Here is a 16,466-nt window from a genome sequence, read left to right as displayed (position 1 = left end):
TTGATCCCTAAAAACCCTCATTCTCGATTATCAGCCAATGTAAATGGAACCTCAGGTTTGTACAGTTTCTTTTGAAGCCTCGCCTTTTGATGTACTGATTAATGGCCAAATAATACTGTCATACAATGTCTAAATTCAGTTCCTGGAAAGGGACCCTGAAGAACACTCTGTGGAATCAAGGGTTGAAGCTTCAGGTGCCCAGATCACTAGTTCCAATAGTGCCCCTACTGTAGTAACGTGAGGATCCTGAATGGCAGATTTTAGCTTTCAGCAGAAACATTCACAGAATTCACAATTTGGTCATTTACAAATGGCTTGTTAATTCATGTCCAATCACATATGATTTTGCATAAATAAGTAGCAGAGAATTGGAAACAATAGAAAAATCATCTCACTAAATACCATAAGAATTTTATTTTTTTTAATAAATACATACCGTAGGTCTCTTCTATTCACAAATTATTATTATTATTATTATTATGGTGTGTTATACTGGATATGAAGCCATGATTATGGTAATTGTTCTCTAGCTTATTATAGGAACACATGAACATTGACTGTGCCCTGTGTCAGACTATTCTAAAAGTTAATATATACTGTATTTTATTCAATTTAGAATTTATTATGTTTAGTTTGGTCCAATTTTACATCATTGATTTGATAAACTACTAATAAAAACTTTAATAAAACAATCTAAAATTGATTATATGAGAAGGACATACTGAACTAGGTGAAAATAAGACAAGAGAAACAATTTCCAAAGAGAGAAAGTAAAATTGTTTGGAAAATGTATAGATTTAGAATAATTTTTGCAGAAAATGTATAGATTCAGGAATCATGTTTGGCTAGCTGAAATTAATCCTATTTATGTCTTTTATTTCATTAGGCTTATTAGTTAGGAAATCATTCATGTCAACTGATGCAGCTTCTTCTTTTCTCAGTCTCCAGCACATAGCTACTCCAGCTATGACTCTGGAAAAAATGAAAGTGTAGGTGGTTGTGGTGAAGATTTGTCTTTGAATCGGGGCGATGAAGATGAAGATGACCACGATGACCACGAGGATGTCGAGAAGGCAACTGAAGCTGATGGAGTGGAGGCAGAACGCCTGAAAGCTTTTAATGTAAGTGATCATTGTGACAAGCAAGGCTGCAGAGCATGTCTCCGCTAGGTCCCACAGTGGTTATGTTTATAGGTTACATTTTCTTTTATTTTGTTTAATCTTTTTGGCCAAAAGCGACAGATGACTTTGGAAAGTTGTTGCCAATAGACATATTCTGCTTTTTGTTACATTATCTTATCCATAAAATATATTGATATTTTGGGGATTTTTTAGAACTTTTATAGACTATCCCAACTAAATGGGATAAAAATGAAAAACCAAAAACATATTTTTGTGTAAATGACCCTACATTGCCAGAATGCATCTTAAGGTATATGCATATTACAGCATTTGGAATGTGAACTAAGATTACTTAAAAATTAATTTCATCAAGTAGGGAAGAAATTGATGAGACTGTTTTTTTGTTTTTTTTTTAGCGTTTTGTATTTTAGTATTTTCCACAAAAGTTTTATAGAAGGTTCTGGAAAATATACCCTTCCTTGATAAAGTCAGTTTGGCTATAACATTGTTACAATTTTTGGCTTTTTGTAAATCGATTAGGAGTTTGTGTGATTCACTTTCAATGAGTAGCTATAGTCATTTACAAACTAATTTAATTGCAACTGTTCTCCAAGTAAAAAAACATACATATGTTGTTTTTTAATAAAATGTTTCCAAGTCATGTCTGATATCGTCTTAAGTATTTCGATTACTTCTTCATTGAGCTGTATATGCCTTTTTTACTGTACATTGTCTATTTTATGTTTATGCTTTTTGCGGTAATCTCCTTTCTTTTATTTGCTTTAGAGACTCCCCGAGATAATAACTAGACTAGAGCTTTGTGTTGTGCTGCTTGTTATATATGTTTTATGTATTATGAAAGTTTGCTTTGCTTTAACTTCTAGAGCGACAGAAAGCACGATACACTAAAGCAATGTTTGCTACTTTTTTTTTATTTTATGGGATATTTATGTGTTTTTGCAATGTTAATCCTTTTGTTTCTACCTGCTGCCTTGAGATATCTTCGTAAGGAAATATATTTGGCCTAGGACGACGATGCCTCCTTTTTTTTTTTTACCAACCATCTTCTGCTCATGACAACGTATCTATTCCAATCAAGTATCTATGGTAGTAAGATGAGAGACACGAGCAGTCGTCCAACCCCTTCTCCTCTGTCTCCCTCTTACCAACAGATGTTTGTCAGGCTGTTTGTAGATGAAAACTTGGACCGAATGGTCCCTATCTCTAAGCAGCCCAAAGAAAAGATCCAGGCAATCATTGACTCATGCAGGCGACAATTCCCTGAGTATCAAGAGCGTGCCAGAAAACGCATACGCACTTACCTCAAGTCCTGCAGGCGGATGAAAAGAAGTGGTTTTGAGATGGTGAGTTTTGACGTAAAATCAAGCCCATCAAAACCCCATATGTAATTTCATGACACTATTTGGTTTTCATCTTAGTGTCTTTATTTTACCCCCCTGGTTCTATTAGTTAAAACATTTTTGTAATCCTCTCATCATTCCCGAATTTTTCCCCATTTGTTCCTTAAGTAAAATAAGCCTGTTTCTTATCATTTACTGGGGCCCTTAAGATAGAGTTATTAAAATTCATGCCATACATGGTTACATAGAAAAGCATCAAGAGCAGGATAGCACAGGGGGTGTATGAGCAGGCTCCACGCATTAGGAGGCATCCATTTCATAAAGCCCGAACAGTGATTTGCGCCGATTCATTTCCTGGTCCTGATTTCATCCTCTGGATCTTATTTTGCCATTTTATTCTTTGACAAACGGCTAGTTTAGCATATTCATTTCCAGTATCCAAATCATATACTTGTGCTTTTCGCTGGATGCGTACCACCGGTCATGCATAAATTGTCAGGTCTAATAATGCAATGAGTAAACAATTTATAATCGTAGATAAAGGGAACCGTCAAGCAGAAAATGAATTGTTTCCAGTAAAAGGTTTCTAACGTACATGACTTTAGTCTTGTATGGGAGGAAAATGACATGTGAGTTGGGCGGATGGGTCGAGCATGCCCTTCATCAGGTGTTACATTCCTTTTGCATGGTGCTATAAAGAATTGAATTGCTGTACACGACATGTTCCAGCATGGTATGATCCAAATCAAAATCCAGACATTTGGAAATTATACAAAACCTGCCTTGAGGTTCTAAGCTTAAATACTATCTTTATTTTTTAATATAAATGGATTTAAGCCATTTTGGAATTTTCTGCATCCTGAAGAAATGAGCAATACAGAGATTTCATGTATTATGGAAATGTTTTCCTATAAGTAAAGCTTTCAGGGAAGAGACTCTCCATAAATTAATTTTGATTTTTTTTGTGTTTCGTACAGAAATGCAATCTATTGGAGGCATTAGGTATTGCCCTGAACTTCTTTAGGTTGATATAGTTCTTAAGGTTGTAGGTAGACTTACACTCTGACATGTTGGTACATAGGAAGGTAAAACCCATGGGGCAGTCCCATATTAGGAGAGAAATTTGTTCCCGACTCCACAGAAATCAATCAGACTAATTCCCTGGATCAACATCCTAGCACAGAATCTAGTACCCATAACTTGTAATATTATGTTTTTCATGAAAGGCATCCAGGTCTGTCTGGAAGTTTTGTCGTGACTCAGCCATTACAACATCAAGTGGCGGAGAGTTCCTTAGTCTCACTGCTCTTACAGTAAAGAATCTGCGTCTACAATTAAACCTTCTTTCCTCTGGACATAGAGGATACTGTGCTTAAGGGCTAAAAGAATAGTTTGTTTTTTTTACTTTAGCGTTATATCTTTTATCATTATATCTTACCATTATATCACATCTGATGGTCTGGCTCGTAGATAGCTGCCCACAACATGTGCCATGTTCTCAATATTAGCAGCTGTGTGTTATGTGAAAGAAAAGAAATACATTGTTAGAGATGTAAACTTCATACTTCTTAGGCTATGTGCCCACAATCCGGAACTAGCAGCGCTTTGGATGCATTGTATTTTTGCTATTATTATTGAGTGCAGGGAAATCCGCATGTGGTCACTGAACCATGTGGATATATCACATCCAATACATTCTATTGATGTAATTTCTGTTGCAGAGATTCGTGTCTCCGCAAGAGAAATTGGTATGCTGCGGTCCTGAAAGAAGCGCCACATGTCAGTGTCCACAGATGATCCTCAGGCGAGGGTACATGTATAGTGGACACTGGATTTCTTGAAATCCCATCCACTACGCAGGGTCAAACCAGCAGCAGTTCCTGATCATGGGCACACACCCTTATGTTTGCCATTGCCATAGTCTAGCCTGGGTCATGAACGGGTTTTGTGGAAAGATGACAGAGGTCAAGACCTAAGTTTGTTAAACTTGTATAATTTTATGCAATTGTTTTATGCATGTAGGAAAAGGAGAGGTGGCAGAGTAGGGTTATGAAGCTTTGTGGTGGTCATTTCATTTTTTAAAGGAAATCTGTCACCAGGTCTTTGCTACACCATCTGTGAGCAGCATGATCCAGAGACCCTGATTGCAGTGATGTGTCACTTACTGGGCTGCTTGCTGCAGTTTTGATAAGACCAGTGTTTGCTTTGCAGCAGATCTAGCAGTTCTCTGAATGTTGAGCTTTGTATAACCTCATCCACACCACTGATTGGCAGCTTTCAGTGTACACTGTGCATAGGCAGAAAGCTGCCAATCAGTAGTGGAGGTGGATTTATACAGAACTCATGAATATATAGCAGTACATGGCAGCAAGTTTACTAGCCCTCTTGTGATAATCTGCTGCTGTTAAAACACTGATTTTTATCAAAACTGCAGCAAACAGCTCAGTAAGTGACATATTGATGGAATCAGGGCCTCTGTCTCTATATCATGCTGCTCGCAGATTAGATGTAAAAAAACCTTGTGATAGATTATTGTTAAACACCTTTCTTTCAGCTTCAATTTTGCTCTGTCATTTGCATGACAATTTATAAAGTCAAGGGAGGCCAAATTAAAGGGGTTGTCCACTACTAGGACATCCCTTTCTTGATCAAAAATTTTGGCCTTCATAAAATAAAGCTTATACTCACTTCCTGTGCAAGTGCTGCTCCCGCGGTGTTGGCACTCACTCTCGCCGGCGCTTTCATGCGGTGTTGTGACACGTGACCCCGGCGCCCAATCAGCACTGGCGTCACTGTCTCCGCCTTCGGACAAAGCGAACATGAAGAGGAAGATGAAGTCCAGGCTGTAGTTGATCTCTGACTTCCTTTTCATGCTCAATTCGACAGGAGGCGGGGACAGTGATGCCAGTGCTGACTGGGCGCTGGGATCACGAGTCACGACACCGCATGAGAGTCCTGGGGAGAGTGAGTGCCGACACTGCGGGAACGGTGCCAGCACAGGAGGAGAGTATAGGCTTTTCTATTTTACTGGGGCCAGGCGAGGGGTAGGAGAAGAAGTTGTCCAAGTAGTGTAGTTTAAGTGTAGTTAGTTTATGTTTTATTATTTTATTAGTTTTCAGCATTTAAAGACATAGCATGGCTTTCACTTCTCTTTTCCACTGAAATGTGCAAAATGCATCACTTCCAAGCTAAAGATAAAAAAAATAAGTCTGGAAGATCATACTTTGTTTTTTCTTAATTTGAGGAGGGAATTTTTCAACATTTAATGTAGGAAACTTTTTGTGATTTAAACACTCTGCAGGCCTATGACATTAACTACCACTGACTATAAACATAAGGATGAATGACCTCGGGGAGATCAAAACATCCAACACCGCGGAGACACCATCACGTGTTTCTCAATGCAGTGATCCAGAACACTGCCCCCATCCCTAAAGGGAAATATGCAAATGCATGTAGAAAAGCCGCAGAGACACCATCACGTGTTTCTCAACGCAAGCAATGAATAGCCAGGTCTTTCACCGGGAAGGAACAACCACGGGAAGGGCAGCATCCAATAAGGAAAACCACCTATGCCGAAACATGGTATCCATCCACAGACAGCTGTTTTGGGGTATTTGCCCCTCATCAGTGTGGAGTAGGAAACTGGCTATTAGGAGCAGTGCCTAGTGAAAAGACCATAAACATAAGGATGAATGACCTCGGGGAGATCAAAACAGGTCATTCATCCTTATGTTTATGGCATAGGTGTTCCTAATAGCCAGTTTTCTACTCCACACTGATGAGGGGCAAATACCCCAAAACAGCTGTCTGTGGATGGATACCATGTTTTGGCATAGGTGGTTTTCCTTATTGGATGCTGCCCCTCCCGTGGTTGTTCCTTCCCGGTGAAAGACCTGGCTATTCATTGCTTGCGTTGAGAAACACGTGATGGTGTCTCCGCAGCTTTTCAACATGCATTACCTACCACTGAGACATTGTAGCAAACCCTTAGGAAAGTGATTTCTACAACCATTGGGTATAGCTCATTTTGCATCACCTAGACTATATACATTGTAGCAAACACACAGTTGCGAGAAGTCTTAGGAAGTAAATAAGAATCTTTTTTGTTATAGGAAACAAAGATAGGTATAGAAGCAATTTAGATAACTTTTCAAAGTTTTCATGATAATGTATTATGATTAAGCAAAGCTTAGGTTCAGTAAACAGATTTTTCCACAAAGGCATATTGGTCATTAACTTTATGAATGTGAATGAATTCTTTTCTGACAGCTTTGGTCAAGGGCATCTAACAATGATAAAAACATTACAGACGTTATCATCGCGGTCCCTATTTGAACTCACAATCTGCGTTTACAAAACAAATTTACCGATTCTCAAATTTATAGTGCAAGAAAAAACGAAATATCATCAACTTAAACACTATATGACACTTATTAACATAAAACATCACTTTTATTGAAGATTTGTTAACGATAAGTCTTAAATAGAATACAAATCGATTAATATGGCCAAAAGTTAGTCACTCACCCGAGCACACAAGATAGAGAGTATTTATTCACCCTACAAATGGTCTCATTTCATCCTACCTTGCTGCGGAGGTTGGCATCCTACACCTGCGAAATGGCGCCCCGCTCAAACGTCGACTCTCCCTTTCTGACCCTATTAGGACATGGAGAGAGGGGAGATGGAGGCCAGTGAGACCCTCTAGCAATTTATGTTCTTCTCTGAGAACAAAACGTCCTGGCATGTCGAAACCCAACTGCCCAACCCTTTTATCCCATAACGTTGATCACATTATATGGTTGGCCAGTCGTGACAAAGAGGCTCTGCTTGGCCAAAATTAATTTAATGTGCCCATTTAATGTGTTTCTTGATTCGATGCTGTATTCTTTTTTTTATATTCGTTTATTAAAACACTGACATCACATGTACATACACATTTTACACATTTCCGATTCAGTGCAGGTACATCATAACAATAGATTCATTAACATAGTGTTATTTACACCGATCGGATCATGCAAATTTAAGATATAATAGTATGTCACATACATTGAAAATCCTAAAACACAACCTATTTTACTGCCTAAACAAAACTGTCTCCACCACACTAGCATAACGGTTTTTGTACTCAACATGAATCACTCAGGTTCTCAAATCTTAACGATACTGAATTTAGGCCCTTAACTACGTGATGATACGGTGAGGTGCGACGAGTTCCATGAGTCCCAGATTTTATCAAACTTCTCCAAACAGCCTCTATTCTGGTATAAGGTGCGTTCATATGGCACGATCAGATTTACCAACTCTATCCAGGCCCTGAGGGATGGATGTGAAGTGCCCATCCAGCGCAGGGCAATCAATTTTCTTGCCAGAAAAAGTGTCTCTCTCAAAAAAATTTGAACATGGTGGCCCCACATCTCCTCCTCCAGTATCCCAAACAAACACACTGACGGGGTCAAGGGGACAGGAATATGTACAAGGGAAGTCAACAACGAGGCCACCTCATTCCAATATGACATAATAATCGGACACTCCCATATCATGTGTATGAAATCCGCCTCCTCCATATGACATCTATTGCATTCTGAAGACCGGGACAACCCAATTTTAAATAGTCGCAATGGGGTTAGATATGATTGATGCAAAATATATAACTGTATCATTTTATTGTTAGCCGAGGGTGACACCTTGGTTGGGGACTCAAGGGCCATCTCCCAATCCTCACCCTGTAAGTCAGGTATCAGAACCCTCCATTTGTCCCTTATCGGCAACAAAGTAGCATCGGCACCCACGGACAACATATAAGTATACAATGCAGAGATAAGACCACGGGGTCCCTGTGACTTGAAAATCCCTATCAGTGGGAAAGAGGATATTACTTGTACCACCTCCACATTTCGAAGATGTGACTGAATCGCTGATCTAAGTTGAAGATATCGAAAGAACTGAGGTCTCGGTATATCATACTTATGCTGAATTTGTTCAAAGGACATTAGGGTTCCCTGTTCATAAAGATCATTAAGCGACAAAACACCATGTGACGTCCAGAATTGAGCAGAAGGGTGATTCAACAGGCTCGGAAAATATTCACTATCCCACAATGGCATTTCAGCTACAATACCATCAAAACGAATTACCTTTTTCACTTGCCGCCAAATTAACCTTGCCAACCGAAGCAACGGCAATAATCTAGGGACAGAGGGTTTGTTTATTTCCAAGAAACCCAACGGGCAGCTGATCTTGGCAGCATGAGCCAGGTGGTTTTCCGAGTTCGGCAAATCTCCCCCAGGCATCCATTTTCCCAGAGCTCTAAGCTGTCCAGCTAAATAATATAAAAAGAAATCTGGTAACGCCGCCCCTCCCATTTGCTTAGATCTATGTAAGGTGGATAATTTGAGTTTGGGTCTAGCCCTTCCCCAAATAAAGGATGTAGTTAATGAGTTCAAGTTGGCAAAAAAGGATTTAGGAACCGGTACTGCACTATGTTGGAGGGAATAATTAAGCTTCGGGAGAAGTATCATTTTTATCAAATTTATGCGGCCCGAGACAGATAAAGGCAATTTACTCCATATAGCAAATTTATGTTTAACAAACTCCAGCAGCGGGAGAATATTGAGTTGTAAATCAAGTCTACTGTCTTTTGGTATAATTATTCCTAGATATTTAAAGCTAGTGACAACCGGCAATAGGGATAAAGTATTAAGATGTGTTGCCGAGCCATGAAAGAGAGGCATCAAAGCCGATTTATCCCAGTTGATATATAGTCCCGAACGTCTACTGAATCCTTCTATAGTAGTGATCACATGTGGTAGGGTCTCCTCCACCTCATCAAGAAATACAACCATATCGTCCGCATATAGACCGATAGTGTCCACGCGGTTTGTTATCGTAATGCCCTTAATCAATGGGGAGGACCTTATACGAATCGCCAGCGCCTCTATTGCAAGGGCGAACAAGGCCGGAGATAGAGGACATCCCTGGCGAGTTCCTCTCTTTAAGGGGAATGAATCAGAAATAGAATTATTAATAATTATCCTGGCTCTTGGTTTCAAGTATAATGCTGCTATCCATTTTTGGAATTTAGGGCCAAATTGAAATCGTTGCAAACATGCAGACAAAAAAGACCATTCAAGAGAGTCAAATGCCTTGGCCGCATCCAGCGAGGCCAAGGCCCATTTATTCTCAGGTACCAACGTACTATATTGAGCTATTGATTGAACCCTCCTGATGTTAATAGAGGTACTCTTACCCGGCATAAAACCTGTCTGATCTGGATGTATTATATCTAATATTACCGTGTTTAATCTAGTAGCTAGAATTTTAGTGAAAATCTTATAATCCACATTAACTAGTGAAATAGGACGATAAGATCCGCAGTCTAGAGGGTCCTTCCCTTCCTTTTTTAAAACTATGATATTTGCTTCATAATAAGAGTCCGGCAAGCAACCACCCTCCCAAACCCCCTGAAATACTTCCAAAAGAATTGGAACCAAAGCATCTCTATATTTTCTATATATTTCTATAGGGAAGCCGTCCGGGCCCGGTGCCTTGCCAGAAGCCAAATCTGTTATGGCCTTGTTCACCTCATCGAGAGTAAAGTCAGCATCTAAAAAGGCTTGTTGTGCAGCATTCAACGTAGGGAATACTAAGTCTGATAAATAGTTTAGGCATTCCAAGGTATCAGAGTCTCCCTTGGAACTATACAGCTCTTTATAAAAGTCAGAAAAGCAGTGAAGTATGTCATCTGTCGAGGTCACTATAGAGTCGTCTGACTTCCGAATTTTGAGTATAGTGTTGGACGCATTGTGCTGACGCACCATGTATGCAAGGAGTTTACTGGACTGATTTCCCAGTTCAAAGTATGTCTGTTTAGTAAAAAATAGTTTGCGCTTAGATTTAGTGTCAGAATATTGACTATGTAGTCTGTGCAAGTGTAACCACTCCGTCCTGTTCTCGCTTGTCTGATTAGCTATATATTTCGCCTCCGAGTCTCTCAGACGCTTGTCCATGTCATCATCTTCCTTTGAGGTCAGTCGCTTAATATACGAGATAGTAGAGGACAAACAACCCCTCAGGTATGCTTTGAGGGCGTCCCAAAGGATATTAATGTTTTGCGGCATAGGGTGGGATGTAATGAAGCAGTCCAGTTGGTCAACAGTCCGGTCCTCAGGGCCTATTAACTTCAGCCAGAATGGATTTACTTTCCAAGTTATATTGTTCCTCACCCGACCCAACTTAAGTTTAAGGATCACTGGACTATGGTCTGAGACCCCTCTACTCCCATGACTCACCTCCCCCACCCTTACCGCCAAGCTACTGGAGCCAAAAATATAGTCCAAGCGAGACAAAGTGCGTCTGACAGACGAATGACAAGTAAACTCTCTTACGTCGGGGTGGCATATTCTCCAAAGATCTAACCAACCAGTGCCTTCCATGAATATTGACAATCGAGATGACGAAGAGCCCACGCCCGCGATTTCCCCATCAAGCCGGAGTCTATCCATACCTTCATCCATTAACATATTGAAATCTCCCATACACAGAACATGCGCATCTGGATAGTTTAAGGCAAAGTCAACCGCCTTCTTGACAACCGACATATTAGCAGGAGGAGGGTTATATATACACATTATAGTATAGTCTTCTGAATTCATATTCGCATACACAAACACAAAACGACCTTCCGGATCCCTCCGAACTTCTCTGACCTCCCACCTAATATCTTTATGGATTAACAAAGATACCCCTCTAGAATAACTAGTGTGGAATGCGTGCACAGACCATTGTACCCAAGGCTTCTGCACATAACGGGCCGAGTCTCTAGTCAGGTGTGTTTCAACCAAAGCTACTACATGAGGGTGATAACGTCTCATCTGAGAAAATACTTTGACTCTCTTACGAGGCGACCCAAGACCTCTCACATTCCAAGTCATGCATGTTACATCAGATGCCATATCTCATCAGTCCAGGAAATGTAATATCACGTCGAGTATCCGTCACACCAGTGGTGGAGAAAAACATGGCAGCAATAACTAAGTAACTAACAATAAACAAAATTAAACCATTGAAGAGCAAAAAGTGTTTCATACGGGAGCAAAAATTTGTACTCCACATAACCCAGTCCAAAAAGGGGGATACCATCTCTGAACGCAGAGTTCGGTAAAGTTGTTTCCCAGAACGCTGGTGAAGGAGCTCCCCTCATCAACAAGGAAAATTCCGGTGAGAGAGTTCCAATTCTTGATAGAAAGAAACTAAAAGATCTCCCCGACGAGGAAGATCCTCCCTTTGTAGATCCAAGTAAATGTAAACAGTAGCCAATTTAGGATTTCTCTCCTCCCCTGTCCACTCCCACACATGACCGTAGCCACTCTTCAGCATCCGCCGGGGTGGTAAAAAAGGAAGAAGAACCTTTATACACGACCCGAAGTCTGGCAGGATAAAGCATTGAATACACGACATTTTTCTCTCTTAGTCGCCTCTTTATCTCCATGAATTGAGCCCGTTGTTTTTGTAACTCCATAGAAAAATCTGGGAATATCGAGACAGTAGCGTTATTAAATTTGATAGGACTTTTTTGCCTCGCCATACGGAGGGCCGTATCTCTGTCCCTACAATTAAGGAGGCGGGCCAAGAAGGGTCTCGGCGGAGCGCCTGGAGGAGGAGATTTAGTTGGAACCCTGTGGGCCCTCTCCACAGCAAATGTGGGGGAGAATTCATCTCCCAGTATATCTCTGAGCCAGCCCTCTAAGAATTTTTCAGGTAGTTGACCTTCTGAGCGCTCCGGCAGGCCTATAATACGGATGTTATTTCGGCGTAGTCTGTTTTCCAGATCATCCGCCTTCTGTTTCCAGGCATTTATGGAGCCCGCCACTTTTGTCAATTTAGCTTCCATAGGTGTGGAGTTGTCCTCCAGGTGAGACACCCGTGATTCAACCTCTGTAATGCGGCCCCTCATAGACTGCATATCTTGACGAAGGCGCCCCACCTCAGAGTGCACCTCCTCTATCTTCCCAGTTAGAGAGGTTCTAGTCAGTGATATAGCTTGCATCAGTTGTTCAGATGCCTGTTTCAGAGTTAAGTCCTCCTGATCTCCATCCCCCTCATCCTCGGAAGCGCGATTTAGAACTTGGGTCTCAGATTTCCCCATAGGAGAAGTATTATTCTTTTTTGAGCGCAGATTATCAGGGAGGTCGGACCGTGTAAATTTTTTGAGCTTTTCAGCTGCACTTAGGGATTTGGTGCGATGTGCGGATGACATAGTGAGGTTCAGTTAGTATTTTAATAGGGTATAGTCATAGCCCGAACAATGCACCAATGTGGCACGATGCACAGACAGCTTATAGGGCCCTCTCAGCTGCGCACCACGTTGCTAGTGATATATTATGATCCAGCCCGGTGTATTCTCAGGAGGGAGAGGGATCCAGGAAGTAAATCCAGCGATAAACAAAAAGAGGACAGTGTCTGTACTAATTCTCAGGATTTCACCCAGGCAGCTTTAGTATATACATAGGTCACGGCAGACCCGCACACACTGTGCAGGTAGTGGAGTGAGGGAGAAGATCCACTGTGGCACGCGCCAGGACCTGTCAGCGCTATATGTGGCGTTGTGCGGCACAGATGAGAGGGAGTCCGGGGCCCGTTTCTCAAGGCACACACCGTGAGACTCCCCTCCCGTACCTTGAAGAGCTGCACAGGAGTCAGTCAGCTCTCTCCCGTGCTGCAGGATCAGCTTCGCGCCTCCCGTCGTCAGCGCGCGCAGGCATTGAAAATGGCCGCCGCTTCTTGTCAGCTCCGTCCTCCGTCCAGGCTCTCCCGGAGTCCGCCCGACCGAAGCCGCACCTCGCAGCCTCTCTGAAGCCAGGCACCTCCAGGCACCCAGGGAAGCACAGCGGTGGTTCGGAAGACCCTCGCGGGTAAGTATAAGCAGGGGTTTAAGTCAGGATAATGGGAGCTCCAGCCAGACGCGTCCTCTCAGCTCCGTTACATCGCCACGCCCCCTCGATGCTGTATTCTTGGAGGCAATGTCATCTCCAGATCTTGAATACTAGTCATGCATAAGAACTTTGTCTACCTGGTAATTTTACTTTTGCAAATGGCCCAGCATGGTGTACAACAACTTACGCCAATCTAAGGTCAATGAGTTCTCCTAACTTGTTTTTCTGGTGATGGGTAGATGTTTTTTAGAAAATAATCTTTTAAGTCAGTTGATCTTTAGTTGTCATTGGCTCCTCTACCTATCACTCGGCTGATAGACAGATAACGTGTGATGTTTACACAGGACAGACGGTATCTGTAGTTGTACATACCTTTACAACTAGGCAATCATGGTAAATAGAGAGTAAGCACTGTATGCGGGGTACAGAATACCATTATTTTCCAATAACCTCACTTTCACAGCATGTCCTCACAGGAAAATTATAGCTGAAAGGTTTTAAAAATAGGATGAGTGCATAAATATGTCCTTATCTAAACCTCTTTTATCACCGCAGTTACCATGCATTGAGAGGCTAGCTTTTTTACAGTACAGGAAAATGTATTTTATTCTCTTTATTTTCATGTCGTTTTTAAAGTACATTTCAATTAGTCCTTTCAGAAGCTTAGATGATAATTGATCGACAGAAATTGGAAAAGTTATCACTAGTGCATTAACAATATGAAAAGTTATCCAGGTTAAAAAAGAGGTGAAACATGATTGACAATATTTCATACCATATTTTCTAAAGCTGGCAAACAAAATCCTATTCCAAATGTATATTGTTCTGTGCAAAAGTTTTAGGCAGGTGTGGAAAAAATGCAGCAAGGTAAAAATGCTTTCAAGGATAGAAGAAGTGTTAGCGCTATATAAAAATAAATTATAAGTGTCAGTAGTTTATTTTTATCAATTAGCAATATGGAAACTGAATGGAAAAAAATAAAATTCTAAATAAAAGAGACAGAAGGATTTGCGCAAGCCTACCTGTACAGAAAGAAGATCTGTGGTTAGTTCTCCAAGATATTTGGAACAACCTCCCTGCCGAGCTCCTTCAAAAACTGTGCAAGTTTTTGATGCTTTGATGTTGTTTTAAAGGCGAATAGTGGTCATAACATATGTTGATTTAATGTAGATTACTTTTTTGTTCATTCACTTTGCATTTTGTTCATTGATAAAAATAAATTATTGACACAGCTATCATTGAAAGCATATATATACATACACAGTGGGGAAAATAAGTATTTGATACACTGCCGATTTTGAAGTTTTCCCACCTACAAAGACCGGAGAGGTCTGTAATTTTTATCGTAGGTACACTTCGACTGTGAGAGACAGAAACTAAAAATAAAAAACCAGAAAATCACATTGTATGATTTTTACATAAACTGCATTTTATTGCATGAAATAAGTATTTGATCACCTCCCAACCAGCAAGAATTCTGGCTCTCACAGACCTGTTAGTTTTTCTTTAATAAGCCCTCCATCTCTGCACTCATTACCTGTATTAATTGCACCCATTTTAACTTGTTACCTGTATAAAGACACCTGTCCACACACTCAATCACACTCCAACCTCTCCACCATGGCCAAGACCAAATAGCTGTCTAAGGACACCAGGGACAAAATTGTAGACCTGCAAAATGCTGGGATGGGCTATAATCAGCTTGGTGAGGTAGAAATAACTGTTGGCAAAATTATTAGTAAAAGGAATAAACACAAGATGACTGTCAATTGTCCTTGGTCTTGGGCTCCATGCAAGATCTTGCCTCGTGGGGTAAGGATGATTCTGAGAAAGGTCAGGAATCAGCCTAGAACTACATGGGAGGACCTGGTTAATGGCCCGAAAAGAGCTGGGACCACAGTCTCAAACATTACAGTTAGTAACACACTACGCCGTCATGGATTAAAATCCTACAGGGCACGCAAGGCCCCCTTGCTCATGACAGCACATGTCCAGGCCCATTTGAAGCTTGTCAATGACCATGTGGATGATCCAGAGGAGGCATGGGAGAAGGTCATGTGGTCAGATGAGACCAAAATAGAACTTTTTTGGTATCAACTCCATTTGCCGTGTTTGGAGGAAGAAGAAGGATGAGTACAACCCCAAGAACACCGTCCCAACCATGAAGCATGGTGGGGGAAATATCATACTTTTCTGCAAAGGGGACAGTATGACTGCACCGTATTGAAGGGAGGATGGATGGAGTCATACATCTGGAGATTTTGGCCTCCTTCCCTCAGTAAGATCATTGAACATGGGTCATGGCTGAGTCTTCCAGCATGACAATGATCCAAAACACACAGCCAGGGAAACAAAGGAGTGGCTTCATAAGCATTTCATGGTCCTGGAGTGGCCTAGCCAGTCTCCAGAGCTGAACCCAATATAAAATCTTTGGAGGGAGCTGAAACTCAATGTTGCCCTGTGCCAGCCCCAAAACTTGAAAGATCTGGAGAATATCTGTATGAAGGAGTGGGACAAAATGGGGGGCCAGATATTCACTTACAGGACTCCTTGCTCTTCTTTATGCTGAAGATAGTTCTTGATGACATTGGCTGTATGTCTTGGGTTATTGTTCTACTGTAGTATAAATTTGGTGTCAATCAGATGGCTCCGTGATGGTATTGCCTGATAAATATCTAACTGTATTTCTCAGCATTGAAGACACCATTTATCCTCATCTAATACACAGTTCCATTTGCTGAAAGGCAGTCCAAAACTTACAGGGAACTTCCACCATACTTCACTGTTGCCTCATTAGACACTCATTATTGTACTACTATCCAGCCCTTTGGCAAACAAACTCCCTTCTGCCTATTTCAAATTTTGACTCATCAGTCCAGATTACCTGGTGTTATTTTTCTGCATATGTTTTAGTGCAAAGTTGTGTCATTTGGGCTTGTCTCCATCTATAAAGGTTTTTGGCCACAATTCTTTCATGAAGACCACTTCTGATCAGACTTCTCCAAACAGTAGATGGGTATAACTGGATCACTTTGGTTGCTGCC

At 41.1% G+C, this 16,466-nt stretch overlaps 1 protein-coding gene across 5 annotated transcripts in view; it reads left to right on the top strand.

Moving 5' to 3' along the window:
- The window catches only part of NOL4 (nucleolar protein 4), a 458,727-nt gene that overhangs the window by 385,553 nt on the left and 56,708 nt on the right, over nucleotides 1-16,466 (top strand). For 4 of the 5 annotated variants that reach the window (XR_013217024.1, XR_013217025.1, XM_077270424.1 and 1 more), the window contains exons 7-8: nucleotides 942-1,121; nucleotides 2,294-2,485. Coding sequence is in view for 3 of the 5 variants with exons in the window: in XM_077270424.1 (XP_077126539.1) it covers nucleotides 942-1,121; nucleotides 2,294-2,485 (372 nt within the window). In the remaining 2 variants the exon portion in view is untranslated. The remainder of the gene's footprint in view (nucleotides 1-941; nucleotides 1,122-2,293; nucleotides 2,486-16,466) is intronic. The other variant, XM_077270425.1, reaches the window with a different exon arrangement.

The sequence above is a fragment of the Ranitomeya variabilis genome, chromosome 6 (genome assembly GCF_051348905.1).
Source record: "Ranitomeya variabilis isolate aRanVar5 chromosome 6, aRanVar5.hap1, whole genome shotgun sequence".
Taxonomy (NCBI): domain Eukaryota; kingdom Metazoa; phylum Chordata; class Amphibia; order Anura; family Dendrobatidae; genus Ranitomeya; species Ranitomeya variabilis.
Note: the sequence above shows the minus strand (reverse complement) of the source record. Positions and strands in the feature narration are given on the sequence as shown.